This window comes from Talpa occidentalis, unplaced genomic scaffold (genome assembly GCF_014898055.3).
Source record: "Talpa occidentalis isolate TD23 unplaced genomic scaffold, MPIMG_talOcc4v2.1 talOcc4.13, whole genome shotgun sequence".
In the NCBI taxonomy this organism is placed as follows: Eukaryota; Metazoa; Chordata; class Mammalia; order Eulipotyphla; family Talpidae; genus Talpa; species Talpa occidentalis.
The window spans coordinates 65,304,991-65,332,388 of NW_023601322.1; the positions used below are offsets into that span (position 1 = coordinate 65,304,991).

Here is a 27,398-nt window from a genome sequence, read left to right on the forward strand (position 1 = left end):
CTTATTTGCCATCTGTAATGCCTTTGTGGTGAGAAGTCTGTCTAGATATTTGCCCAGTTTTTCATTAGGTTCTCTGTCTACTCACTGCTGAATGGTAAAAGTTCTTTGTATATTTTGGATCCTGGTGTTTTATCAGGTATGTGTTTTATAAATATTTTCTTTTCTTCTGAGATTTGACTTTTCATTCTCTTAATAGGGTTATTCACAAAGCAAAAATTTTAATCCTAAAAAAAAAAAAGAATCCAATTTAGCATTTTTTCCCCATCATGAATTATTCTTTTGGTGTTGTATCTAAATAGTCATTACCAAGTCCAAGGACACCTAGATTTTCTCTTGTGCTGTTTTTAGAAATTTTACAGTTTTTCTTTTACATTTAGGTCAATGATGCATTTTGATGAAATGCATCATAAAATACATTTTTATGAAAGGTGTAAGGTCCATGAATAGATTCATTGTACTTATTTTATTGAAGTAATGCTGCATTATATTATATAAATTTCAGATGTTCTTTGTTGAGAACATGTTTTTACACTAAATTAAGATTTTTTTTTGTATGTGGAGGTCTAGTTGTTTCAGCATGAAATCTTGATCTTAAGTGTGAAGTGTTCTGATTTTCAAGGCTGGCTCGCTATTTCTTTTTTGTGGCAGTGGAGGAGGAGGAACTATGTCTGCGACTACTCATCTGTAGATTATATTTTTCTTCTCGGATCATTTCTGCCTCTCTCATTCACCTTAGCTGGAATGCTCTTCATCAATCCATATAATTATACCTACAGCTTCCCTCACATTTCAGCTTCCCCACCTTTCCCAATACCCTGTCTGGTGTGAGCACTGAATAGGTGTTTAGTTAATAGTTGTTGAACTCTAAATTCATTTATGTGCTTTAAGTCCCATTTAGCACTGTGTATACCACTGTCTTTACTCCTTAGCCAGAACGTAAACTCTTGGGGAGAGCAGGAATCCTCTTTATCTGGTTTATCCCAAATAGCTTAGTATCAGTCTGGGCTCAAAATAGGTCATCAAAATTTGCTGACAAATTTAGATTAGCTGAACTTAGATCCCAGTTTACCAAATGTCCTTTGATTCTCAGGAGAGAGGGCTACATTAGGTCTAGCTGAAGAACTATCGAAGATTTCAACCCAGCAACCTTTGCCCTGCATGACTAGAATGTTGCAATCTCTAATTCTATACCTAATTTAGCATAATGCCCATATAAACAAAAGGTCCCTGATCTCCTTGAAGAACTAGGAAAGATTTACCAATGAGACAGCACTATGTATAATCTGAAGTACCAAAGGCAGCTGAGTCACAAACATGTTTCTTTCATTATGATTGTTAAATGGTCATAACGATCATTCCAGTCTTATGAAAATAATGAAAAAAAAAAAAAAAAAAGAACAGACTGTTTCCTGGTGATTGGTTCCCCACCTGATGCCTAACTAATAGCTAAGCTAATGGTAATTCCCCACCTCCTAACTTTGTTTTGTTATATCTGCGTCAATAAATTTTCCCATTCAAGGATCTCTGTACACTTCAAAGTGAACAATGATAGAGAGAATGAAAGGGTCCAGAGCTGAGGCTGAGACCCAATGGTCTTGGTTGAGACTTATCAAGGCATAGTGTGCTGACAGATTTCTCAGAATTAATTTACTCAAGTTAAAGTACTGTAGCTTCTACTTGCCAGGACAACCTGGTTCTGTTCATCCAGGCAAGTCGCAGGCAGAAAAGAATCAGGGAGGTGTGAACTGGTGAACCACATCTGACTGCCCTGGGAAATGGCCACTTTACCTATTGCATAGCTACCCGGGGCTCTCACTCAGAGCTCGCTCTGTTGTCAGCACTCATATCAGCATGCTTCCAACTCGACAACAGCGTTCCTTGAGCTCTGGACTCACACACATTATTCAGAGACTCACTCAGCTTGGAAGGGCAGCAGTCTTATTGGAAGCACACCCACACTCCTACCTCCATTCTCCAAAAGCCAACAAGTAGCACTATTCCTGGCATCACCCTGTGTTCCCCAGGAAAGAGCCCCAAATAAGCATTAGGTAGGAAAGAGATTCATGAATGAGTCGAAGTAAGTAGAGTGAATTTCAGTGTTTTATAGAAAACAGATCATATCTAGACACGTGGAAAAAAAAAATCCTAAGTCCCCTAGGGCCTCCAGGACCTGTTTAGAAGACATACCCCGCTTTCATACTCTAATCCCCAAACAGCCTCTTTGAACACACTGTACTCAGTGGTGACTCAGGGAACTCCCAGCCACCAGTTATTGAAAACAAAGACTAAAGGCTACTAGTTGGTACTGTCGGCTTAAATCAGGGACATTAGGCAACCTGGGCTAGAAGTTGAACCTTGCTCATAATGAGCAGTAAATAACTTCAGCAAGAGCCAGGTACAGAGATTTAAGCAAATTGGGAAAAAGCTAGAATCTCATTGAAGTCTAGGAAAACAGGTCTAGAAGTGACTGCGCTTTCTCAGTCTGTGGAGGGAGGCTCCACAGACAAGCCAAACCATGGAGAACCAGAAGAGAATTACAGCCAATCAGCTGAACAGCTTCAATTATTTTGAACTCTTGAGGCACTGGCCTACTTCTTAGTGAGCAAACACATTACCTGCCATATAAGAGGTAAGGAACCAAACTCCCTGAATATCGAGGTAGGATATAAAGTGACAACAACTAAAAAGCAGCCTGTTTTTTTCGATCTAAGATTTTATCTTCTCCTGTAACTGTGTCTCAAACCCATTTCAATCATTTTTTCACTCAAAGATTACTCTCCCTCAGTCCCTTTTAAGGCCCAACCTGCAGATCTATAGATCTCTTAAAGAGATAGAAAGGCAGGGTGCCTGCATGAAACCACAGCATGAAGAGGGGCAGGAGAAGGTTCTGACCTCCCGGGTGTCTCTCCAAGTCAAACAGCTGTCCTGAAGGCAATCTGTGGTTATACCTCAGACTATTTTCACTAGAGAAAGACAAAATCAATTCTGCTTTTCCTGACTTTTATACAACTGTAGCCTGAGAGTCCAGCTGTTCTGGTCATGGCCTCACATTCTTTCTGCAAAGTCTCCAGTCGACAAGATTTATGAGGTGGTCTGAAGAAACATGCTAAGCAATGTGGAATGAAACCACAAAGGAGAATTTTCTGGCCCTAGCAGAGTAAATCTAGTTTCTGCAGAGAGTTAGACAATGTCTCTAAATTGTCTCTCTCAGTTATGGGAGCTCAATACCCCGAAATAAAGAAACAAAGATTTTTCTCTTTTATAGTCTGTGGTAAGAGACCACAGTCTTGCTAAGGCTTTAGGATCTCCAGACTCAAATGGCTCCTGGGGGCATTTCTTTCTGGAAGTGGACACAGAGTCAGCACTGAACATTCTCAACATAGTCAGGGCAAAGGGAAACTGAAACAACATGAATGAATGAAACAGACTTGGCTATGGATCTCTTGGAGCACTAGTGTGCCTGGATGATTGTAAAACTAAAAGAAATTGCTTTTCATGCCCTGCAGCCAGCACAGGCAAAAGCCATTTCCAAAGTCATCTCAGCAGGACAGTTAATCAAAGATCACTAAGGCCAAGAAGCAGTATGCTAAAAACAATGATACCTTTTTGAGATGATGATGCTTAAAAAATCCACAGCCAAACTAGCCAAGCTCCAAGTTTAGGGAGAAAGTTTAAATCATGTTTGCAGGTGATGCTCAAAATCAGCTTGGGGCCAGAGAGCAAATTCTGGGTGGAAAAGTTAGTCAAGGGCCTCTGGGGCAGGCAGTCGCACATGGTACTTACAGTGAGTTGGGCCGAGTGGGCTTGAGCACGTCCAGGTCGGGGTCGCTGGAGTTCACGTTGGGCTGTAAGCTGTTGTTGGAATTAAGGATGCTGTTTGTATTTGATGAGACAACAGATTCTGAACTGGAGTTGATGATGCTGTTTCTTTGTTCCTCTGGGGGGAAAAAGAAGCCATAACCCCATATTAATATTATTCTCTAGGTATAGTCTGTTGCTAAACATGCAAACATTTAAAAATAACGGGACTGGACTGAGAGCTATGTGTCAATGAAGCTAAGAAAAGGACACAGGAAGGGATAAGAATTAAAAGTGGGAAAGGAAGGTCAAGCAGAATAGGTGATTCGAAAGTTTAAAGCAAACCCCGGCCTCAGCCTCACAGGACACACCTCCGCTTTACTATGAGCCAGTCTTCTTCCTAAGATGGCCCGACCACAGCACCATAAACCATGTCTCCTTTTGACAGACACAGGGGTCAGAACACAGAGCATCCTTCACACAGACCCCTTGCATTCAACCATATCTTATTTTCTGTGACATTCACCTTTGATTCTATAGTCCTGCTCCCAATATTGTCCTAATTGCTCAGGTCATGTCCCACCTCTGGTTCCACAAGCATTCTATAGTACCTCACCATAAGATATCTACTATTTGGCCATCAATTTCCTTATAATTAGGGTTGTCTCTAGCCCCATGTATTTGATTTTTAGCTTTAAATTAGTTCTTTGATAGATCTGTAAGGGATATGGTGTAGTCTGCATATAAAATTTAAAAGAAAACAACAAACAAAAAACTGAGTCCATGGTCTTAGCAGTTATACTGATACTTGGAGAATTTGCTAAGCCAGGAGAGGAAAAATAACTTAGTTCTCTTTAAGACTCCACCTCTGACTGGTTGTGTGGCCTTAGGCAATTTTCAATCCCTCTCTGATTCTTGGCTAAGGCATCTATAAATCAATAGGGGAGAGTGAGAAATGCCTTGCACAGATCAAGAAACCATCATGAGGATCAAGTGGGATCATAAACAAGAATGTGTTTTGTAAACTTCAAACATCGCTCAAAGAACTTTCTGTTTCTTCCCATATTTAAAAACTTGGAACCATGTGCTGAAGAAAACATTTTTGAGATGATTTAGCTGAATGGTACAGACATGACTGCTGTAGAAAAATATTAGAGACTTGGAAAATCATTCCTGCCCCACATTTATGCAGATACACCATACTGAAGTCACCATATTGAACTGAAGCTTTCAGAAATCAGTTCACTTATGAAGAAATATCACAGCTGGGTTAATTGTCACTAGACCTCTTTAAGATGTGCTAGAGGCATACTATATCCTTAACAAGACAGACTGGGCTCACCAACATGGTAGCTTAGTTTTGAACTCAGGTCTCTTTAGGCAAAAAAGAGGATGATGTCATAATAAAAAAATAGCTTTCCCCTGCATTAGTCACATAGGAAAAAAAAAAACCACATCATGCTTATGAAACGATATTAATCTCCACATTACTTACACACACATCAATAATCCTTAATATCTTTGCAAATTCTCAATGCCTTGTTTAAAGTCCCATAGAAGAGTTAAAAACTCCATGAAGCAATCAGGAGATTCCTAAACTTTAAGCAGCTTTTGAGAAAAAGTAGATTATTAACTTGAGTCCTAAGATTTAGGACAACCCATATTTTAAGAGCTTACGTTCCAAACAGAAACAACAACAAAGAAAGAGAAACCAAAAGAGTTATACTGAGCCAAGATGTAGGAGGACTAACAAGGCCTGCAAATGAGAACCTGCTACCGGGAAGAAAAAATAACTCTAAAATTACATAATTAGGAGATCATTTAGGGAATCCATATGCCACTTATCAGTATGAATCAGTATAACTAAAATTTTCCTTTGCACAAAATACATCAAGATTCCTGAAAGACTAGGAAAAGCCCAAAGACCATCAGGCTTGAAGACAACACATCCCTGAGTTTAACTGGAGACATTTTCTACTTTACATGAAGAGATAAATACTTGTATTAACTCTAGTTTGAGGTCAAGTTTGCATGACATAAATCTCTGAATTCATAGGAAATAAAAGAGAATACTATAGTTCATATTTCTCTTGTGATGATACTTGTCAATGAGATGGATATGGTTCTACAAATTAAAAATAGTATCTTGCTAAGAGAATATACATTTTTTTCCTAAAATATTACCAGGATTTTTTTTTTCTGCCTCTATCATTCTAAAAACTGGATTTAGTTAAAAGTTTTTAAGAACTAGTCACTGTTAGAGTATTATTGACCAAGTCTTTCCAGGGACTCTCTCTCCTACAATAACTATTATTAATTCAGTTAACGAAGAAGGTTGCGGCATGCATACACAATGTTTATCTGAAATAAATCCATAAGAGAATGAGAAAAGTGTGGAAATGAGGACTCAATTACCGTGGACTAAAGAAATCAATAGACTAAAATAGGTAGTCACCCCAAAATTGAGCTTGAAGTTTCCAGTATTCCATTTACTGAAAGATATGAGAATCATTTTATTTAACAATAAATTCTTTTTGAGATTCCATTCTGACTTTAATAGATATCTAGGACCTTTCACATATGATATAATCTGTAACAAAGCAAAGAAATAGCAAAAGCAGTAGATCAAGGAGTGAAGTTAGAAGAAAACACAAAAAATAAAAATTCCAAGATTTCGGTTTTATAGGCAAGGTAGTCAGATGTGCATTCTAAAAGGTGGATTTTTTTTTTTTTCCCACTGGTTTACCTCGATGGGCCACAAGACTAGGAAACCTAGAAATCTGGCACTTGGATTACAAGACTAACAGTGTTGAATCTTATAGGGCATCTCAGATAATGAGGCTGAGAACTTCTAGGTGGACAGACTTCTGAACTCAAATGCTGACAATCCCTAGTAGGAAGTTGAGGTTTATTCCAGAGAAGAGGTGGCGAGTAAGATCAACAGCAAGTCAAATGTTTTAATGGTTATGGCAAACTATATCAGAACAAATTCTAAAGCATTTTGTATGAATTAAAAAAGAAAGGAAAATGATTCAGTAATGTCACTCAAAACAGAAAGATTTTTGTCAGGGAGGCAAATGAGCACTTGCTCTAGACAGGACAACCTAATAAGAACAAATGGCATAAACAACTTTTAAAAAAAAATAAAATTAACCAAATTATTCAAATACCAAAGTTGGACTTCTTTGAGCCAATAGTGATGTAAAATGGCTCTGATATTCTCATCAGAAAGTATAAGGAGTGATGGCAATTACATTGTTGAAGAAAAAGAAAATTATGGACCAGTGGACCAAAAAAGAAAAACAACAACCAGTTATGAGTCAAATCAACCAAATCATGGAGAACCATTTAAATGACCAAAAAGTATGTCCACAGCTTAACAGTATTCTTAAATTGGCTGAAGTCAGTGAGAATGCTTGCCTCCCACAAGCACGTTTGTTAACAAGAATGTCTCTTCCTATTAGTCACAGAAAATAAAGCCCAGAAACAAGGAACTGATAAAATAAATCCTCAAACAACCATAAACATTTACAAGTTATGTGTTGGATGTTTTCATTAACATATTATCAGGAGTGACAAACTGGATGTGGACTTGGCCCTTAAGAGTGTCAAATGCTCAAGGGCAGGGGCACGTTACCACCCTGTCTGCCCACACAGAAGACATCAAGTGTCTGCTACGCTGCAGTGACCCACGAGGTCAGCATCAGCCCATCCTTTCCTGGTGCCTAGTCCATGTGTTGCATATACTAAAGCTCCAGTTACCAGATGAATCATAATACAAGGCAGCAATAAGCGATAAAAATGCGTTCTGCAAGTTTAGGAAGAGGCAGATTTGTGTGACTGAATTTTTTGAGTACTTCAAACAGAGAACATTAATGTCCCTGAAACCAAAATACTACTGACAGTGGACAGAGTTTCTATTATTTTGTACAAATCAGGAGCGGAAAAACAAGAGTATGCAACCAAATCACTGCAACTAAAAAAAGAGAGCCACAGAATAATTTTGGTGATATTGTACTTGTTCTGGGGGTTGCCATGGAAATCTGGGTGCTAAGCTACTTCACTTTCCATATTTACCAAGTGACGACTCCTCATTCTAATGACAAGCCACCACATACAAGAGGCAGGGTCTCTGTTTATCACAGAAGCCAGAAGCGAGGCCAGGAAAGCAGACACAGAGCCAAGCTGAATTCACATGTCTCGGCACGCCTGAACACGTCTGGCCCACTGAATACGCAAAGCTGGAGGGTAAATAGGAAACACAGACATTCACCATCACTTTGGGGGAGGTTTCCCACTATGCACGGAATTCTGTCAGAACATAGGCTAACATCTCATCTTTCCATGATGTTTGAGACTAGCTGTCAAGAAGACTACGGGGGGATAATGACTGTTCTTTAACAGCAGCTCGTGATGCCTCACAGAGCCTGAAGGAGGGAACTCTTTCCACAAGATCAAACAGGGAGAGAAGGGAGTTACCAGACAGACGGAAGTTTTGCAAAGACACAGGGCTTTAAGCAAAAAATATTAAGGCAGAAGCAAAATACCCAGAGGCTTTCCTGTGCTGTGCTGAGGTGTACTTTCTCCTGCTTGTTAAAGTTTTGCAATGAAGTCTGTAATGTATCATCTTGACAAGATAGGATGATAAAAGCATGGCAGCTTAATGAATTTTGCAATAAAAAATGATGAGTGCACAGTAATTTCTGAGTTTACCATCTCTGGGAAACACCCAAGTATATGGGAATCTTGGAATCAGACCTCCTGAAGCATTTTTTTCCCCTTGTAGCTTTTGCTGCTGCTAATAGTGATATGCTGAGCCACACTAAAATCTGAGGTGGTCTTATCCCATGCTGACCTAGACTCAGTCCTTACGATAAAAATAATCTTAAAAGGCAGTTTGGGCAATGTGCATGGGCGCATAAAAACAGTTTGGGCAATGCTTTAAAAAATAATCTTAAAAGGCAGTTTGGACAATCATGAACTAAACAGTGAGTTGATAAGTGAAAAATATGGTCAAGCCATTGTTTTGACCATAGGACATAATACATGGTTTTACAACTTTTGGCAGGCTGTCTTCAGCAAAACCACCACTGATTTGGATCCTATGTGGACTGAATGGCTCCTTCTCTCCCCCTGGTGCTCATAATAACCCTTTTCTGTGCAAAAGGAAAGAATGCCAATAAAAATGGATTTCATGAGAGAATGGGGAAGTCATTGTGGCTGGCTTAGGATTGAACTGCATCACAGGAATGAGACAAAGAAGCATGTTGCGGAGACCCGCCCCTGAAATAACATTTAAAAAACCACAACGGAGGACTGAGCCTCTAGTGAATGGCCGAACAGGGAGGGGGTTGATCACAGTTAAAATGGGTACTTTACTACTCTTTTCTATATAACAAGTTAGTTTTAAATAGGGACATTATTTCTTTAAGGATTCCCTGATATCTGAGGGAGTCTATACAACTGCTTATACTATTGCTCATTAGAAAGAAAAAAATTATATTTTTTATTGTTTTTATGCAATGACTTGCTGCAAGATGGGTTTGAGATAGTAAATGAAACATACAATTATGGAGTTTTGTTTTCAATAACATAGAAAAAAAGTGAATTCATGATAAATATGCATTCCTCTCTAATTTAGAAAGCACAGAAATGCATACAAATATCCTATTTTTATTTGGTGTGCAAACATCTAATCATTTTTCCAGACACAGAAATAGCCATAAACACACTATTTCCTTTTAAACACTGGGGTAACACCACATTTAATGTTGCACTATCTGCTTTGTTCACTTAGTGAACAAGCCAGAGGTATAAGTCTGTAATATGCTTTTTTTTTTTTAATTTAATGATCTATCTTGAACTTTTTCCTGCTATCGCTTTCCTTCTTTCTTTAATGGCCACATCAACTATGCAGTTTGCAGTCACACATGGTAACCGCATGTAATTAAACCAAGAGCCACATGACACCTTACAGTCCATGTGACAATAGGAATCCATGTGGATAAACAGATTATCTGCCAAAACAAACAGATGTGTCCAGAGTGCCCAAGATCTGCAGAGGCAACCTGAGAAAAGGCACAAGCTGCAGCCTTGACTGCTCCTCCGAGGAAGGCATTACGTAAGCCTTTGAAGAGAATGAATTCCCAGTTATTTTTCAACAAGGAAGATAGACATGAGAAGTATATGAGCTGAATTCTTGACCTCTCACTGGGCCTGCCTGGGAGAGGGTCCAGGATGAATTAACTGAACTAAAAGAATTAATCAGAGCCATAATCCCAGCAGCTAGTTAACATGATCCATGTAAAACAGAGCCCAAGAATCCATCCCACTCCAACCAACACTGAACAACTTATTCCAGGCTGCTGATGTTTTTGCACTCAAGCATCAAATGGGCTCTCTCTGGGGCCAGGGCGGCTCTGCATTACCCTCATGGATGGGCCTCTCCTTTGGAATCTGCAGTCTCCAGAGAGGGAATACTTTCCTAGTCAAATGTAAAGTAAAACTATAGCCTGATGATAATCATCATAATCACAGCTAACATTTATTAGGTGCTTACTATGCTATAGGCCTAGTGTCAAATATTTTATATGCACTGGCTCACTTAAATCACAGTAATCACCCACAGAGGAAGCTATTATTAGTGATCAATTTTACCAATGAGCAAATGGAAGTTCACAAAAGGAAACTGATACAATCCAGGTTTCAGCATTGGTAAGTGACCGAGAATGCACTGAAACAAAATAGTCTAGCTGCTTTCATCCACCATCCCACGCTGCCCCAAACCCCAAAAGAGAGTCAAAGGAATTTTCTGGTAATGATAGAAGACAAGCAATCTCGACTGCCTCTCCCTTCCTCCATGCCAGTGCTTCTCTAATGAGCTGGCATCAGCATCACCAGGGCACTTTTAAAAATGCAGACACCTGAGTCCCAGCCAACTCTCTCAATTCAGAATGTACTGGGGAGGAGACCAGGCACCTGCATTTGTAACTAGCTCTTTACATGATTCCAATCCACACCCAAGTCTAAGAACCACTGTTCCAAGAAACTCATTTCAACATCTCCATATAAATACTAAACATTTGGGACAAAACAAGCAATAAATGTCACCTCGCAACTTCTTGGAAGAAATCTTGCAAGAAAATGTACAAGACCTGGTTGCTGGCTTCCTCTCTTCCTTCTGGCCCTATCTCTTACAGTTGCATGGAAAGAAAATAGCATGTGTGTCAGTAACTTTCACCTAGATATACCAGTCCAATTTCTGCTGTATGATATATCTGTGTGGAAACTTGGAGATCAAACAGTAATCTCCTTTGCCACCCCTCATCTGGCAGCACAGTTGAAAAACCTCATTCCATCTGTTCTGAGGTGATCACTAATGAGAGTGATTGTCCTGGCCAGCATATTGAAGCTACCACTGAAGGTACACTGCTCATTGCATAGCTGGAGCTGGATTTGGAGGGGTGGCTGGCGTGTGGCTGTGGCCTGCCAGTGCGCATATTGAGTAACCCATGCAATATGGTTCAACTGCCCCCATGGCAGCACTGGAAGCTGGGACAGATGGCTTTTATTGCTTCTGTAACTCAGCCTAGCATGGTTTTCACATCTGTTGCTCAAGAATCGACAGAGGCATCTTGTGGGGACAACATAGCCTGGGAGAGGACGATCACCAGGGAACGACTTCCTCCTCCATGGGTCGCTAGGCCAGTTATGTGACTACTTAACCCTAAAGCCTCAGTTTACTTGGTTGTAAAATATGGATAATAAGAACCTATCTTACAGGGTGATTATCAGTTGTACAGAAGAGATAATAATGGGCTTAGTAGGTTGTGTGGCAACTTAGTTAGCTATAATCATTTTTTATTTTTATTGTTGTTGTTATTAAATGAGGTTCAAACCTACCTTGACCTCAAGGTTCTTTATAAAATGCACCCATTTATCCTTCTACACAAGTCCACCAGCTCTTTACAGGCAGATCCCCAGCTTAATGAAAGGTTACGCTCCAGGTTTATAACTCAAACTGGAAACATTTTCCCTTGGAAATAAAGTTGAGTTTGTGGGATGGGTTACAAAAGCCCAGCCTAACAGAACAACCCTGCATGCTAAAACAGGAAGGCCACATAATGACTGGTTAGTAGTGTGGCTTTAAGGTCAGAACAACTAGGTTCAAATCTACTACTTAGTTGCTGTGTGACCCTGAGTATTTAATATGAATTTTATTTTCCTCCAAGTGTAAAATAGGATAGACACATAATTTTAAAGACTGAATGAGACATTGCTATGCACAGTGTCTAGTGCCAGAAATCACTTGACAAATTATGTAACCGTGTAACCGTATATATTAAACAAAGATCCAATTTCTATGGGCAATGTTTTCAAGTTCAATCTGGGAATATACCTTTTCATAGTCGTCCCCTTAGTTGTAGACACAGGAGCTACCCTCTGCTGCTTATAGAAAGGCTCTTTTCTCTGCTCCCTCTGCAAAGCATCAGAAACGCCTTCTGTCCTTTGGGTCACACCATGACTGCCATTTCCTATAGCATCTTTCTCAAAATCGCCCCTCTCAGAAAACACTCCTTGAACATCCCTACAGACAATTTGGATATCTAATCCCCGATTCACTAAAATATTCAGTAGTTTCCTAGCGATTTACTTTTGTTGTTTTGATGTTTTTTTAAATCCTGCATTTTACATTATTTCCTTCATTGTTTTACAAAAGGTTTACTCTCAGGGGCTACTCTCATTTCTCTCATTTGTTCTTTTTTTTTAACTGATTTTCTTTCTTTATTTTTTTTTTTTTGGCCTGCTCTCTTGTGATTTTATTTTATTTTTTATTTAAATTTTATTTTTATATTCCCCATACAATTACAACCCCCTTATTTTGACCCCAATCCCTCCTTTCCCCGCCCCCCACTCCCCATAGAGTGTCTCTGGTTCATAGTTGTTTGTTGATTTTGATATTTTCTTTCTTATAGTTATTCTTTTTCCTGGTCCCTTATTTAAGTTTTCTAGATTCCTGCTATGAGTGAGACCATCCGGTGTTTTTCTTTTTCTTTCTGGCTTATTTCGCTGAGCATGATCCCTTCCAGCTCCATCCATGTTGCTGCAAATTGCATGTACTCTCATTTGTTCTTAGCACCACTATCATCACACACTACCAAAGAGGGGCCACGTGCTGCCTGCTGTGTAAGTGCCCAAAGTTCTGACCTAGAACAGAGCATGAGAAAGAATCAAGTTCCTCATTCTGGGAAGACACCACTGTCATTGCAAAGACAGCTTTACCCTTAGGGAAAAGGAAAATGCCACCTGAAGCAGGTTAAAGTCAAAGAGTCTTACTGAGGTGCCTGGGCACAAAACTCATCTACCTATATAGAAGGGAAAAAAAAACTCCTTCTGGAAAGTAAGACAACTCATCTGTGAGCATTAATTAATATGCTAGATACTTCCACAGCAATGAGGCCAAGAGTAAAAGAAAAGAGTGAGCTCTGGCTACAGTGTACCTCAACAGGCACACTGCAAAGAGGTAGGGGGGAAATAAACAAGGGAAGCATCCATATAATAAACCTGAGCTTCAGGTTGCTTAGCATCTTGACTAGGGACTGGAAAGAGGGCTGGCCAAGAGAACAGAGGAAATATTAAACCATCACTATATCATTGAGGAGAAAAGCTTACGTGAACTTAGGCAGATCAGGCAGACATAAGAGGAAAGGAAGTTCTGAAAATTATCACATGCCAACTTTGTAGGCAGAGGAGAGGTATAAGCAGATGGATTGTGCCGGTGTGTATGTACCCACACAAGCACAATCCCTCTGCATCAAGGCCCTGAAAAAAGGTACGCAAGGCTCTACAGCAAGGCTCTGCAGCAAGGCCCTGAAGAAGGTAAGCATGCACAGCAGTCCTGGACAGGCATCACAGTGAGCCAAAAGGGCACAGCATAGACTCACAAATGAATGATGAGTGTCCACAGAGAGATAAGCAGTCAGTTGACAATATCTGAACCCGGTTCTACTTGGGTGGACAAAAGAAACTTGAGTTTGTATATTTACATTAAGAGGAAGGATCTGAGTCAAAAATTCAGAGCAAGGTCTGCGGACTCCAAACCATAGCACACATTCCACAGGCAGACAAGACAACTCCAAGGTCAGGTGTGGATGCACATACCTTAACTTGAAGGTTACACATTCATTTTAATGTAAATTAGAGAATAATTCAGTGAGACCATCAAACTCATGTTTTTAGAGATTGCACTGAGCAGGAATAGACCATATTAAAAAGTGAGTTGCTACACCTGAAGGGAAGGGAGCCTATGCTCCCAAAATACAAACAACACTGTAAACCAATGTTATGGCAATGAAAAAAAAAATAAAAAAGAAATGAATGAATTAAACAAACAATAATTCATAAGTTACATGGTTGTAACCCAAAGAGTGAACGAAAATTTATGTTTATAATTCAAGTTGGGCAACTTCTGAACTAGGTGTGGAAAGAAACCACAAACTGAAAAACATCACTATTGTGAAATATAGTCATTATTAAGTATTATGGAATATAAAATAAGATTTTCCCCACAAATTACCTGCACAGTCTTTACCTAAACTTTAATTCCAAAGAGTAGATGCATCAAATTGCTTTGATGAAGCTGTTTTCTATCTCTGTGCACAGATGAGACCAAGGGAAAGGGAAGGTGTGTGAAAACTTTATAGCTCACATAGCTGCTCAGCTAACGGACAAGAGGAGTAGAATTACACACTAAAAGAGGCAACGGTCTGCAGAACCTTCTCGCTCCTGGCTCAGTGCTTCTCATAGCATCAACTCACCACTTTCTATGGTGCTTTCAAGCCAGCTCAGATATCATCCCAGTTTCCGAGAAAAGACAGAGTTTACAAAAATATGAAGAGGGTATGTATATATACGTATCTAAACACATTTCACAGAAAATGTTTCTTCTCTGAGAAAGAGGGGAAGTTAAGCACTCCGCATGTATCTGAGTTTATGGAGATTCCAGTCCTGTTTACAGGGAGCAATTCCTGACATTCAGAGGAAAGATACATCACTTCCCAGTCTTCCTGCCTTCCATCCTTTGGTCCACCATCTGCAGACAGGGATATTGCTGCTTGATCTGCAGCTTAGGCAGGTCTGCTCTCACAGATCCTTCACTTTCATCCTCTCTCTCATGTGATAAAATTAATCTTGGGTACACATCTAATTGATTTTCTTCTAATCTCCACCTTCTTTCTTACACGCTCCCAGAGTAAGCTTTAAGACCTATTCCAAATCTGCTGCGGCTTCATTTAACCCCAAACTCCACACTGTTTTAAACTTCGAGGACCATCTGAGGTGCTTTAACCCTGACAACAGCCCTCTGAGGTAGACACTGTAATCATGCCTATTTTGCAGAAGAAGAGACTGAGGCCCTCAGACGTTAGATAACTTGCCCAAGCCACACACAGCCAGGAGCACCAGAGGGAGACTTCTTCACCCAGACAATCTGGCGCCTGTGTGTGCTTTCAACCATCAAGTTCGACAGCCTTTCTGAAGGTACCTGTCTGTCTCCATGAGAGCAGTTACTGTGCTGACTTACCATTAAGCATTCACTTGTCTACTTCTTTCACCCACTGTGAGCTTCTTAAAGGTTCCATTTTTATATCCCAGTCCTTTTATATCCCCAGCAGGCATCTTAGAAATATTGGTTATGCCAATGAACCAGCCTTGGAATCCACATGTGATTAAACAATAACTAATAACAAAAATAGCAGCAGCTCTCTCACAATAATTGTGCCAAGTGCTTAAAGGCATAGCTTCCTTTAATCCTCACAGCTCCCATATGAGGTAAGCACTATTATCCCCACTTTACAGAGGAGCAAACAAAGGCCAAGTGAAGGTAAAAGACATGCCCAGTTCTTGCCACTAGCACAAGAAGCCAGGCCTGACTGATGTCAGGCAGAGCTTGAGCCCTCAACTCCTATAGTGCATTCAACCTTCTTATTACAAAAAATGAAAGAGAATGGATATTTCAGGGCCTGGTAAATCACTGCAAATAACTCAGAAATCCTGAGATGAAAAAAACATTCACTAAAATTGTGGTGATAACACTCTGCTCTTTGGAACAAGGAGGGCATTATTATCTAATTAATTCATTAATTAACTTAATACATTTATTATGTGTCCACTCTATGCCAGGCCCTGTAAGAGGTGGAGTAGAGGGATGAGCAAAACAAGGTCCTGCCCTCGCAGTCATAGTCTAGTGGGGCACGTGACTCACACTAATAAGCGTTTAATTACAAACTGATCAAAGGAAAGGAAACTGGTTCTATGGGAGCCGCTAACAAAGGGCGGGGCCAAGAAGCAGGTCTGAGCTGAGCTCTTATCGTGCAGGAAGAGAGGCTAAGTTGTTTGCCCATAGGAGCTCTGGAAAGAGAATCCTGACAAGCGGGCAGCCCGTGCCTTTTATTCACAGCAATACTGCTTCCACACCTATCAGGGTTACTCATTGATGGAACCTTGGATGGGCACAAGGATACAAGGCCCTCAAGGGCACAAAATGCAACAGCACAGTGAGGCAGAGGTGTGCATCCTGCGTGGCTGGGAAGTGGCTGACTGGGCAGCAAGACTCACGTTTCTCCGTGGACTGCACAGCATGGAAGAGCGTCAGGGGCCTCTCACTGCAGGATGGAGGCTTGGAGTCACTGCTCTTCTTCCGGGACAGGTGCAGCTGGGCATTGGTGAGAGGCACATCAGGCACGGTGTTAAATATCTGCAAGGGAAGTTTTACAAAAAGGTTACTCATTACAGTGAATTGGGGAGAAAAGCACAGGCCTGAACCAGTACAATGAAAGCTTGATGATGTCTTAGAATCAGCAAGACCTGAAAGTCCACCACCGTCTTCTCTGCACTTTCTTTTAAATACCCCTAGGAACTAGCATTAAACATTCTCCTTTGGAAGTTCATTCCAGAGTTTGGTAATCATTCATTTCCATTTCTAACCTCTTCCGCTATCATTTCCACTGATCTTTTTTGCTGTTCTCCGCCAGGGAAAGGGAAGAAGCTATGCTAAAAATGTTTGTTATGTTTAAGTCCTGTTAACAGTACTTACAGTTTTTTGACCACTTTTGTCCAGAACTGATTAATCAATCAAAATTCCTTTACTTTTCTGCAACTAATTCCATTTCTCAGTTCTTAACTGCTTCACAATTTTCTCAGGATGTAAAAAAAGAATCCAGATCAGGGCACCATTTCCAAGTTCTCAGCCATCCTTAGATGGGGAATCCTTTGGAATTCAGCAGTTCTGTGTTTTCACTAATCCTGAGCATTGGACTTCTTTTGTTTCAATTTATATTTAAAATTCATTTATAATGAGCATGTTACTGAAGAGGGGAGCAGAGGGTTGTTTTTCTGTGATGATAAAGGTAATGTAAATATTACAGACGTTTGGAAAATGTAGAAAACATCAAAGAAGTAAACAGAAAAACTCTCTTAATTCCACTATTTAGAGGTGAAGTTTTATTTTCATATGAGCTTTTTGCTTTTAAGTTTTCAATTATTTAAAAAAAAAGTCCACAGTAAAAAATGAACAGAAAATGTAGAAAAAATCCTAATACCCACCTTTTGTTTTCTGCAGACACCGTATAGCAGAATTATTAGAACAGCTTCCACTGCTGGGGTGCTTACCCTGAATACAGTAGGAATAGTCACTATATGTATTTTCAAGAAGCTTGCTAAGTTCTCAATGACCCAGAGCAAAAGGTACCTTCCTCACCATTTATAATGAATAACTGAGGCAGAGAGGTTAAGCAGCCACAATTACAGATATAATTACAGATGGCAACATGCTTTACTTTTCTAGTTTTCTTCCCTTTTTTTAAGATTTATTTATTTATTTATTTATTTATTTATTTATTTATTTATTTATTTGTTGGTTGGTTTATACAAGAACCAGGGTACAGGCCAGATGCTCGGGAGGGCAAGAGGATTCACCAGAGACAGAGCGGGGAACAGAACAGGCAGACTGACGAAATACACTGCTGAGGTGAGCAGCGGGTGTGACAGGAGAGGTCTGCCTCAACATGTGGGACCCTCGCCTGCTGGCCGGGAATGAACCGGCACTGCAGAGGCTGCAGACAGCTTCACAGGGCTGCGCTCAACCACCTGCGCCACCAGGAGAGGCCCTCTAGTTTTCTTCTTAAAAGCATATAATAAGAACACTGATTCGTTCAGTCAACAAGGTCTACTTTATACCAGGCACTCTGTACACAACAAGACAAGAGGCAAACATGTTCTCTGTGGTTACACTCTGCATTCAGTAGCTGTGATTTACTGAGTATTTGCCACACCAGGCAGTGGGATAAGTGCTTTGTATTAATTATGTCATTTAAAGTTAAAGTACACTTTTGCATAATTGGAATTATTACCTTTTATATTTTGTATCCTCTACATTTCATCTAACATGATATCATAACATTTCCCCCTTCATTAAAAAAAAAAATCTTCAAAGGCCTTCCCTGGTGGCCCAGGGGTTAAGTCTCAGTGCTATCACCACTGTGGCCCAAGTTTGATCCCCAGCCAGGGAGCTACCCACCTGGTGCAGAGACCTCTCCTGTCTCGCCTGCTGCTCCCCCCAGCAGTGTATTTCAGCCAAGCCGCCTGCTCTGCTCCCCACTCTGTCTCTGGTGAACTCTCTCCCCTCCCCCCCCATACCTCTGGCCTACACCCCACCCCTATGCAAAAATAAATAAAATCCTTAAAAAAAAATCTTCAAATGTAACTCTTAAAGGCTGTAATGCTCCTATGTAGAAGTCAATCACTATTATCTCTTATTCTTTAGAGTTAGCCTCCTTCTGCCATCACAAATGACAAGAGGATGGTGGTAGCACCCCCTCTTTCCTTCCCAGGGCAGCCCTGGGCACATCAGAGACTTTCTCATAGCCCTCTCTCCTTTGGGCATGCATTTAAAAGCAGAACTTAGATCCGATATATAGGGAACAAAGTCCTAAGAATTAAAAGAATTTCAGCCAAAACAGCTGCTCTCCATGGTTTAGTAGGTCCTTGGGCTCCAATGATGCCAGCCAGCTGGTTAAGTCAGTCTCGTTCCCAAACACAGCTGTCTGAAAACAGCATTATCATATTTTCCCTAGGGGACTGGAATTTTCAGCAAAATAAACTGAATCACTTTGAGTTCAACTGAGGCGAGGGGGTAAAGGAGAGAAGGGGATTAAAGCAAAACAAAAATCTACTGGCTTCCGGTGAAGTTGAGCCCCTAAAAATAAGTACCAGTGCTGCACATGTCTCCAAGTCCCTTTTAAGTGTCTGCAAGGAAAAAAGAGCAACTATGGTTGTTGCTAAACTCAAGGATCACAGCCTCTAAGAAGCTTTCTCACCTCTTTACTTTGTTCCTGAACAACTTGCTGAGACACAGTGCACTGTTATTGATATTTAAGCACTGATCCCCTATATGAGTATTTGCACCTGCCAAGCACTGTGCTAGACACTTTGCATGTCTATCTCTAAGACATATGCCAACTCAGCAGAGTAAGTAGATGACCATGCCACAATGAGAGATTTCCTGGCCTGTCATACAGCTAAGTAGGAGAGGGGCTGGCACTAGAACCCCAGGCCTGCAGTTCCTAACACCTATGCTCTTCAACTCCTCAGCAGCCATTATTTATTCAGCCTATCTTTTTCAGCCAGCTTCACTAGAAAGGCCAGTGGTCTCATTTGTATTTCAACAAATAAAGATGTCTCTTAGCACCTTTCTGCTTCTGGCCTCAAATTCTGCAATTTGAGAAATCTGAACTAAAAACATTTGAACATGAATTCAGACTTTGCTAGTCCCTCATCTCCTTACGTTTGGCTTCCAGATTGTGTCTCTCTTTTGCTAATGAGTTATTGAGGATAAGGTCCTTGCCTCACTACCATGGGCACAAAGACAATGTACCAACATTTTCTTTTCAACTGTTAATAAAATTGGGAGCATTTATTCTTTCCTAAAAGTTGTGACAATTTACAGGAGAAACAGAGTAACTTGGGATGAAGGATTTAGATAGATGTATGAAAAACTGCAGATTGGCTGTTTTCTCTAAAAGAAAAGTGAGTCAGGCATTTAGACTTAGTTCTAAAAGAAGGAGTTTGTTTGTTTTGCCACAGGCAAGTGCTACAGTTCTGAAGGCCGGTTCTCTGGGGCTCCTGGTGAACCAGCCCCAGGTTTCTGAAGAGTTATGACAGTGTTGCTCTCTCAGGATCAAATGCAATAATATGCAAGTAAGCACACTTCAAGATGTGACATGCCAGACACAGGATCATCACTACTATTATTATATAAATGTTCGCAAGGTGGCAAGTCACCTTTCTAAATCAGATCAAGTCAGAGAAGACAATACAAATTTTCATTCAGGAAGCTGGGAACTCATTCCTCAAATTACTGTTGCTCATTTAACTCTAAAACCTCAGCACAAGCATTTGCGGACTACGTATTGTCTGGTCACCTTCTAGCCAGGCCAGGAGTCTGCCTCTGTGTTCAAAATTCGAATTGAAATTCTGATGGGAATCTGAATTATTCACAATTATGTTGGTTATTCCAATTTTATTTTGTTTGGAAGATATGATTTCAAATGAACCAAATGAAATTACCTTCATTCTGATGAGAAAAATCACTGTATGAATGACCCTGCTAAATAGTGGAGTGTGAGCTCAAGTAATCTATGAACAATGGACTTCTGGAGCTCCTCCATGTGGCTGGAACAATTTACTCATTTCACAGAGACATTCCAAATTAACACAAAAGAGGGGATTTGTTCTGTGTCCCCAGTGCCCCATGAATTCTGTCCAAACTTACAAACTGATTCTGATTTAGGAATACCTTAGAAATAAAAGTTATAAAAGACTGTAAGCCTTCTGTATAACACTGTACAATAAAAATATAACTCCAGATACTTTTCCAAGTATTCTCAATTTCAAGCTTCCTATAAGTGGAATTAGCACACTCATAAATACCAAGCTACTATTTCTTCTTAAGTCATGGGGCAGATGGTTAAGATAGCTTGGCCTCTGTGGTCAGTGCTGGTGTGGGCTGAGCATTGGTTCTGCTGCTTACTCAACAAGCAATGCCTGTGGCTATACTGCCCCACCGCCCCCATCACTGACACCAACAGCATTGCCATATCACCAGAAAAAAATATAGGAAAGGAATTTATAGCAATCATATGGTTTGGAAAAGCACACAGGCTTTATAACTAGACAAACTTAGTTGCCATTTGGAGAAGAGCTTAACTTCTCTGAGTCTGTTTTCCTTGTGCAGGTGGGGATTTCATACCTGCCTTGAAGAGCTAGTAAAAAAAAAAAAAAAAAGAATGCATGTAAAATAAAAAGTTTGATATAGAACCTAGCAAAGAACGGGCCGGAGGTTACTAATACAAATGACAATAAAAATAACCAAACTCTGTTCAGTGCTTATCACAATAAGTTATTTATATGGATTAGCTTGTGGTAAGTACCTCCCAATTATCTGAGGAAACTTACTCACTGAGATTAACCGATTGTCCAAAATCAGGTACAGCTGGACTGGGACTTAGTTTGACTGTCTGGGTTTTAACCATTCATGGTCTTTACACCTACTATAAAAATGAGAGAAAGGAAATGAAAAGAACATAAGCTTTGGAGTTGGAAGGATCTGATTTTAGTCACTTACTACCTCTATGACTATGGGAAAGTTACATAACTCTCTGACCTTCAGAGAGCTGCCTCATCTGTAAAAACTCCCAGGACTACAGAGAGGACTGAAGCACATAGCACAGTTTGACACTCAGTGTTCAGAAGACATTATTACATTCAATAAAGCATAAGAAGGGAAATAATTGGAGACCCAACAATGAATTATTTGCAGTCAAGACACAAGGATTTAATTTATAAGTGCAAATTTAATTACTGCTCTTTGCAAAACATCAATCTTAACTGCTTGCAGCAATGCTAGATTTTACTGTTCTTTTCCCCTGGCCTATAAAATTTAAATTTCACTGGCCCCTGCTCAGACCCATCTTGAAATTGTAGACCACTGACATTTGTGGAATTTGTTCTTAGTTATGTCACATACACATTTTTACATGTTTTCAATCCCATCTGTCATATGCTCCTGCAATTTACAAGGATTAGGAGCCTCCCTGTAATGTGTGTGGTGTACTCTTTATTACGTGCTGTGATTTTTATGGGAGGAAAATTAGTCATGATGAAGAGTTCCTGGTCTGTAACTGCAAAGTAGCTGTAAGGCAATAAATCAACAAAAGAGGCCTAGGAATTACAACACAAAACAGAAGGGCTTCTATGAGAAGAGACTGAGCATTTTTCTGAGACACAAATGCACCAGGGTCGCAAGTAGTAAAGGGTAACAAGTGTGGGCTGGCTTAATCTGAGGAGTATCTGCTTTGGGAGTGGAGGATGAGAATCACTGAGTGAGCATAGTTTATGCACTGCCACTCCACAGACTGGAGTGTAGGACTGCTTAAGAATGAGAAGCCATTTTCACTGGAAAGTCAAGAAAATCTTAGCAGGGCTCATTTACTGTAGCAGTTAAGAAACTAAATTCAGAGGCTCCAGAGAGTTTTTTAAGTATAGTTGGAAGTCTGGTGTCTGGTTGATACCAACATTTTGGCCGAGACATCAACAACATGGAAAGCAGTTTCAGAAGTTTAATCAAAACTCCCTCAAAAGGAACCCGTTACCTACAGTAACTAAAGATGGCCTGAGCAAACCATGACATACAGGGGTCTTCCCTACCTCCTAAAGATTCTATTTCTTGTTATCTTTGCTGATGGAAAGGAACAGATTAAAACATAACAGAATTCCCTCCTTATTTGAGCAACATTAAAGAAGCTTCACAATTTGATCAATAGGAGCTTTATTTGGGGCTACATGGGAGAACACACATGTTCAGAGTCACAGTTTTACCACATTAGAGGACTGTGCATACACAGCACTTGACACTGAAAAATGAAATTTGACTGGTGATGGAAGCCTACCATTCAGGTAAATCTTGTTTATTTCTAAACCTACCTCAGTAACTAATGGGAAAAGGTAGCAAACAACAAAATAAACAAATGAAAAAAGTTATGACCATAAACACAAAATCAACTTTCCAAGTAGGCAAGAGGGATTATCTCAGTGTTGTAAAGACATATATCATTATCATCATCATCATCATTATTAACTTGGCATATCAACAGCTGCCTGAAATATCAAGGAAATGAAATCAAAGTGCCAAACACTGGTAAGTTTCCAGACGCTATTCAAACCAATTGCATTTTTGAGATCATTGTACATTTTGTTTACAAATCTTAATACTGGTGCAATGGGTTTCAATGGCACCAACATTTTCAGAAAAGCAGAGCAAAGCAGTTTTGTGGGCCCACTCAAATCAAGACAAATGCCTTGAAAGACACTACCACTTTATTGCAAATGCAAGGTTATTTAGTACTTGGTGTTTACACTGGGTGTTAAGTGCAAACACTTGTGGTTGCTAGCTCTTCTTATACACATGTAAGATTAAAAGTTAACAAATATTACACAGAGGCTCTGCTTTGGGGGTATTTCTAAGAAATAACAGCTTAAAGATCAACATTCCTACCTCATCCAAAGCAAACTAATGAATTATTAAAAGAATTCTGATAACTTATCTTGTAAACTATCAATAAGGCATTAAAAGGGGCCTGATAAAAGCATGTGGGGCACAGCACATGTGCACCATTGTCCTGTTTCTGGTACAGAAGCCCTTTCAAGTACCACAGTCAAAAGAAGAATGATGGACTGGTACAAAAAAAGTAGGTCCAGTCCAACTAGTATATATTGGAACTTAACAACACAATGTAAGACAGACAGACAGACAGACACACACACACACATACACACACACACTTTAGTAGTCTGAGTTCCATGTTTAACCAAAACCATACAAAGAAGTCTGTTTTCCTAGTACGGTTACTCTTCTTAGACATCTACATTTTTCAAAGGCATTGCAAGTTAGCCTTTAAGAAATTTTACTATCAAAAAGTTACAAAACAGCCTCAGTTCTCCTGCTGACCTGTGACTATGCAGTTGTTTCTTTTCACCAAACTTATCCCTTTGCAAAGCAGCAGAGGCAGCTCTTCTCCCAAGATTGCCTACCTATGGCTATGCAGGCCTCTTTTTTAACAAACCTCTTCCTTTTAGGGGCAGTTCTTTGTGCCTGCTTGTGTCTGTGCAAGCAACCTTCCCTTCCCTTCCCTTTTTTTATAATAAACCCGCCCTTTTGAATATTAAAAAAAAAAGTTACAAAAGGAAAACCTTATAAGAAATAGCAGAATTTTGGGCTTTGGAATATAGTGGACATATATCCCACTTCTTAACTAGAAGCGTATCAATACTGATAACTTCCATTATAATACTAAGTATTGGCCTAATAAATGTTTTAAGTCTTGGGTTTTAATCTGGGAATTGGGAAAGATTCCATACAGAAATGGTAGTTTAAAATAACTGACCGTAACTTTAAAACAAGAATGGAAAGAGCCAAAACCTTTGCCCTCCAAACTTTGAACTCAGAAATCTGACTATAGGTAAAAAAGCTATACCCTCAAACCTATTCCTTAGATCTTGGATAATCCAAAAGGAGACGCCACTGATGGGAAATAACGCTATAAGCCAGTATTCTCCTTTAAGAAGTCTGGCAAGAAGAACCAAATAAAAACATTTATATTTTACTCTAAGCTATAATATTAAGGACTGTAGATTCAAGGTTGCGCTCTGAGTAAGACATTTTTGTATATACTTACAAGTTTACCACAGTATGGACATCTTTCTAGTTTTGTTATTTATTTAATGGGGTGATTTATTATCAACAATTTGGTTCATCTTCCAGTGATGTCTTTCTAAACTGTATTTTAATCCTCAACTTGGAATCCCCTAAAAGTTTCCCTTTTCAGGAATACAGTGGAAACCCTTTTCCAAAACTTCAAAACCCTTGACAAATGGGCTGAATGCAACTGTCTGGCATCATCTTGCACCACTTGCTAAAATATGACCTACAGTTCTTCCACACCCATGTCACATTAGTACACAGACAGTGATTAATATTAATTGATTAATGTTCCTTTGGAAGGCTGTCCCTCCTATATCCACTCTTTCTCTGCCTTGAAAAAAAGTCTATATATCTGTCAAACCAAATATAAGCAGAATTAAATTATTTCTCCTAGTTGTACTATACACTTTATACATCTTCCTGTCACTTAGCGTATTACATTATGGTTGGTTGGATAAAACAGGAGCACCTTGGAGGAAAAAACTATCTTATTTATCTCTGGCAAATAATAGATGCTCAATAAATGTTTCTTGTAATGTTTCTTGAATAATCTAGAGATTAACTAGAGTAGATTTTAATAGTTTGGCTTGTGAGTCCTAAATTCAATACTTGTTCTTCTCCTAGAAAGCTGTTTCTTAAACTATCTGCACTTTAGCTTCATAAATATAAAATGGAACTTCAAAAAACCAAGTGACTTTACTGTGTTACTAAGAAAATTAGAACATGATGTATTAATTAAGACATGATGGATATAAAGCTTGTTTGTACAATACTTTCTGGACAATAGGCTATAAGTAAAAGTTAGCTATTACCATCAAGATTTGTCCTTCTAGACCATGTACATTAAAGAGATCCATTAGCTTCACCTGAGTAAATAAATCAATATACATTACCAACATGGAAAAAGAAAAATTACCATGAACCCCCAAAAAGAATACAGGCACACCTCAGAGATACTGTGGATTTAGTTTCAGACCACTGCAATAAATCAAGTATCTAATAAAGTGAGTCACAAGGAATGTTTTTGTTTCCCATTGCATATGAAAACTACGTTTATACTGTACCACAGTCTGCTGAGTGTGCAAGAACATTATGACTAAAAAATATACATATTTTATGTTTCAATTGTGACAGAGCCATGAAGTGAGCACATCCTGTTCAGAAAATGGCACCAATAGACTTGCTTGACACACGATTGGCATAAACCCTCAGTATGTAAAAAATACGGAGTACAACAAAGCCAGATATGTATGTAATAATATCTTTTGGCTTTTTTCTTCCTACCTCATGTTTATTTTCTACAACTGCTCCAAGCATTGTGCCCCTCCCCTTGGTCTGCTGGGGTAGTTGAAGGGTAGCATGCTGACAGGGTAGGTCTGAGAGAGCACACTTGCTAACTTGACCAAACTGCAGGTCTGTGTGAAACGTGTCACTAACTCTCTTACAAAGGAGATACAAGTAGGTTCTCTGTGAAAAAAGACTCGCAACAGGGGGTGTTTCTAGAGGAACAGGTGCTCTCTGTGGATGTGTAGATATGCCAGTGACAACATAAAGGAGTTCATCTTCATTTTTAACCCTTGGGCTGAATGTCTAGTGTTAATCCTTAGTAAACAAAGTTGGGGTGGAAGGGAAAGAGTGTGAGTCAGAGGCTTTAACCAACTGAATGAATCACAGAGATCTTTTTCCTCTCTTCGAAAGTGATGTTTTATCAGGTGAAAGAAACTGACTTTTTCAGGCTAATAAGTAGTCTCCCTCTCTCTTTTTCCTAAATGCCAACTTAAAAGACAAAGATTCATTTTTTCACCAGTTTTAGACAATGATGAGTTAGTTCTCCATACTGAGGCTTACAAAAGGTATCTGAAGTCTGTGTTTGTCACCAATGTGACAAATCAAATGTCTGGTGCTCCCTGGCTGTGTAAGAAGTGGCAATGCTAAGGAGAAAGAGAAGAGCACTTTATGTTAGAAAGCCTGAGGTATTACCTGTGTTTGACACAAGCCACTAATAAGAAAACAAAGCCTTCTCCACAGGGAACTGCATGCAAACCTGCTCAGGTTGAGTAGTGAGGAATTAGTCCTGCAAAATAGCAGCCTAAAACTCTACCCATGCCTCTGTGTGTATACTGCTCCTCCCATCCAGGGGTGGGGTCTTTTTCCCACCCTTTCAGTTTGGTTGGAATTGTGACTTGCTTTGACCAACAGAATGCGATCTAATGATACAGACCTAGTCCTTAGGAGGCCTTATAGGCCTTACCAGGCCTTGCAGCTGGCCCTCTCAGAATTTTAGTCTAGACACTGAACAATGAGAGACAACAGGGAATGAGATAAATAGAGACCACATGGAAAAGGATCAAGGTATTCCAGCCAAGAACTTGTATCAACTACCAGCACATGCAGTGAAGCCATCTGAACTTCCAATCCTACTCAGACCATCCTGGATATCATATGAAACACACATGAACTCTCCCCAAATTTTTGAACACAGAATTGTGGGCAAAAAAAAAAAAATTGCATGTTTTAAATCATCAGGTTTGGAGATGACCTGCTAGGCAGCAACAGATAGTGAAAAGTCATCCTACAGTTTTCCCTTTTCTCTTTGTCCAGCTCTTTAGCTCTTCGCTTATTAATGGCTAGATGCCTAGGTTTTATGTCCTCTTCTAGTACTGTCTTACATTTATTTCTGGATCTCTCTCAATTTTATTCTAAGGTACAAAGTAAATATCTCATATAAAATGTTCTTGATAATATAAGATAGTATTATGCCAGTAAATGTGAAGGACATATATTT

The 27,398-nt window shown here is 39.6% G+C and overlaps 1 protein-coding gene across 5 annotated transcripts in view; it reads right to left on the reverse strand.

Moving 5' to 3' along the window:
• ARHGAP26 (Rho GTPase activating protein 26) overlaps positions 1-27,398 on the reverse strand; it is a 506,434-nt gene that overhangs the window by 70,716 nt on the left and 408,320 nt on the right. For all 5 annotated transcript variants that reach the window (XM_054694289.1, XM_054694290.1, XM_054694288.1 and 2 more), the window contains 2 exons: positions 16,414-16,552; positions 3,784-3,937 (listed from right to left, as the gene is read on the reverse strand). In XM_054694289.1, coding sequence (XP_054550264.1) covers positions 3,784-3,937; positions 16,414-16,552 — 293 coding nt within the window. The remainder of the gene's footprint in view (positions 1-3,783; positions 3,938-16,413; positions 16,553-27,398) is intronic.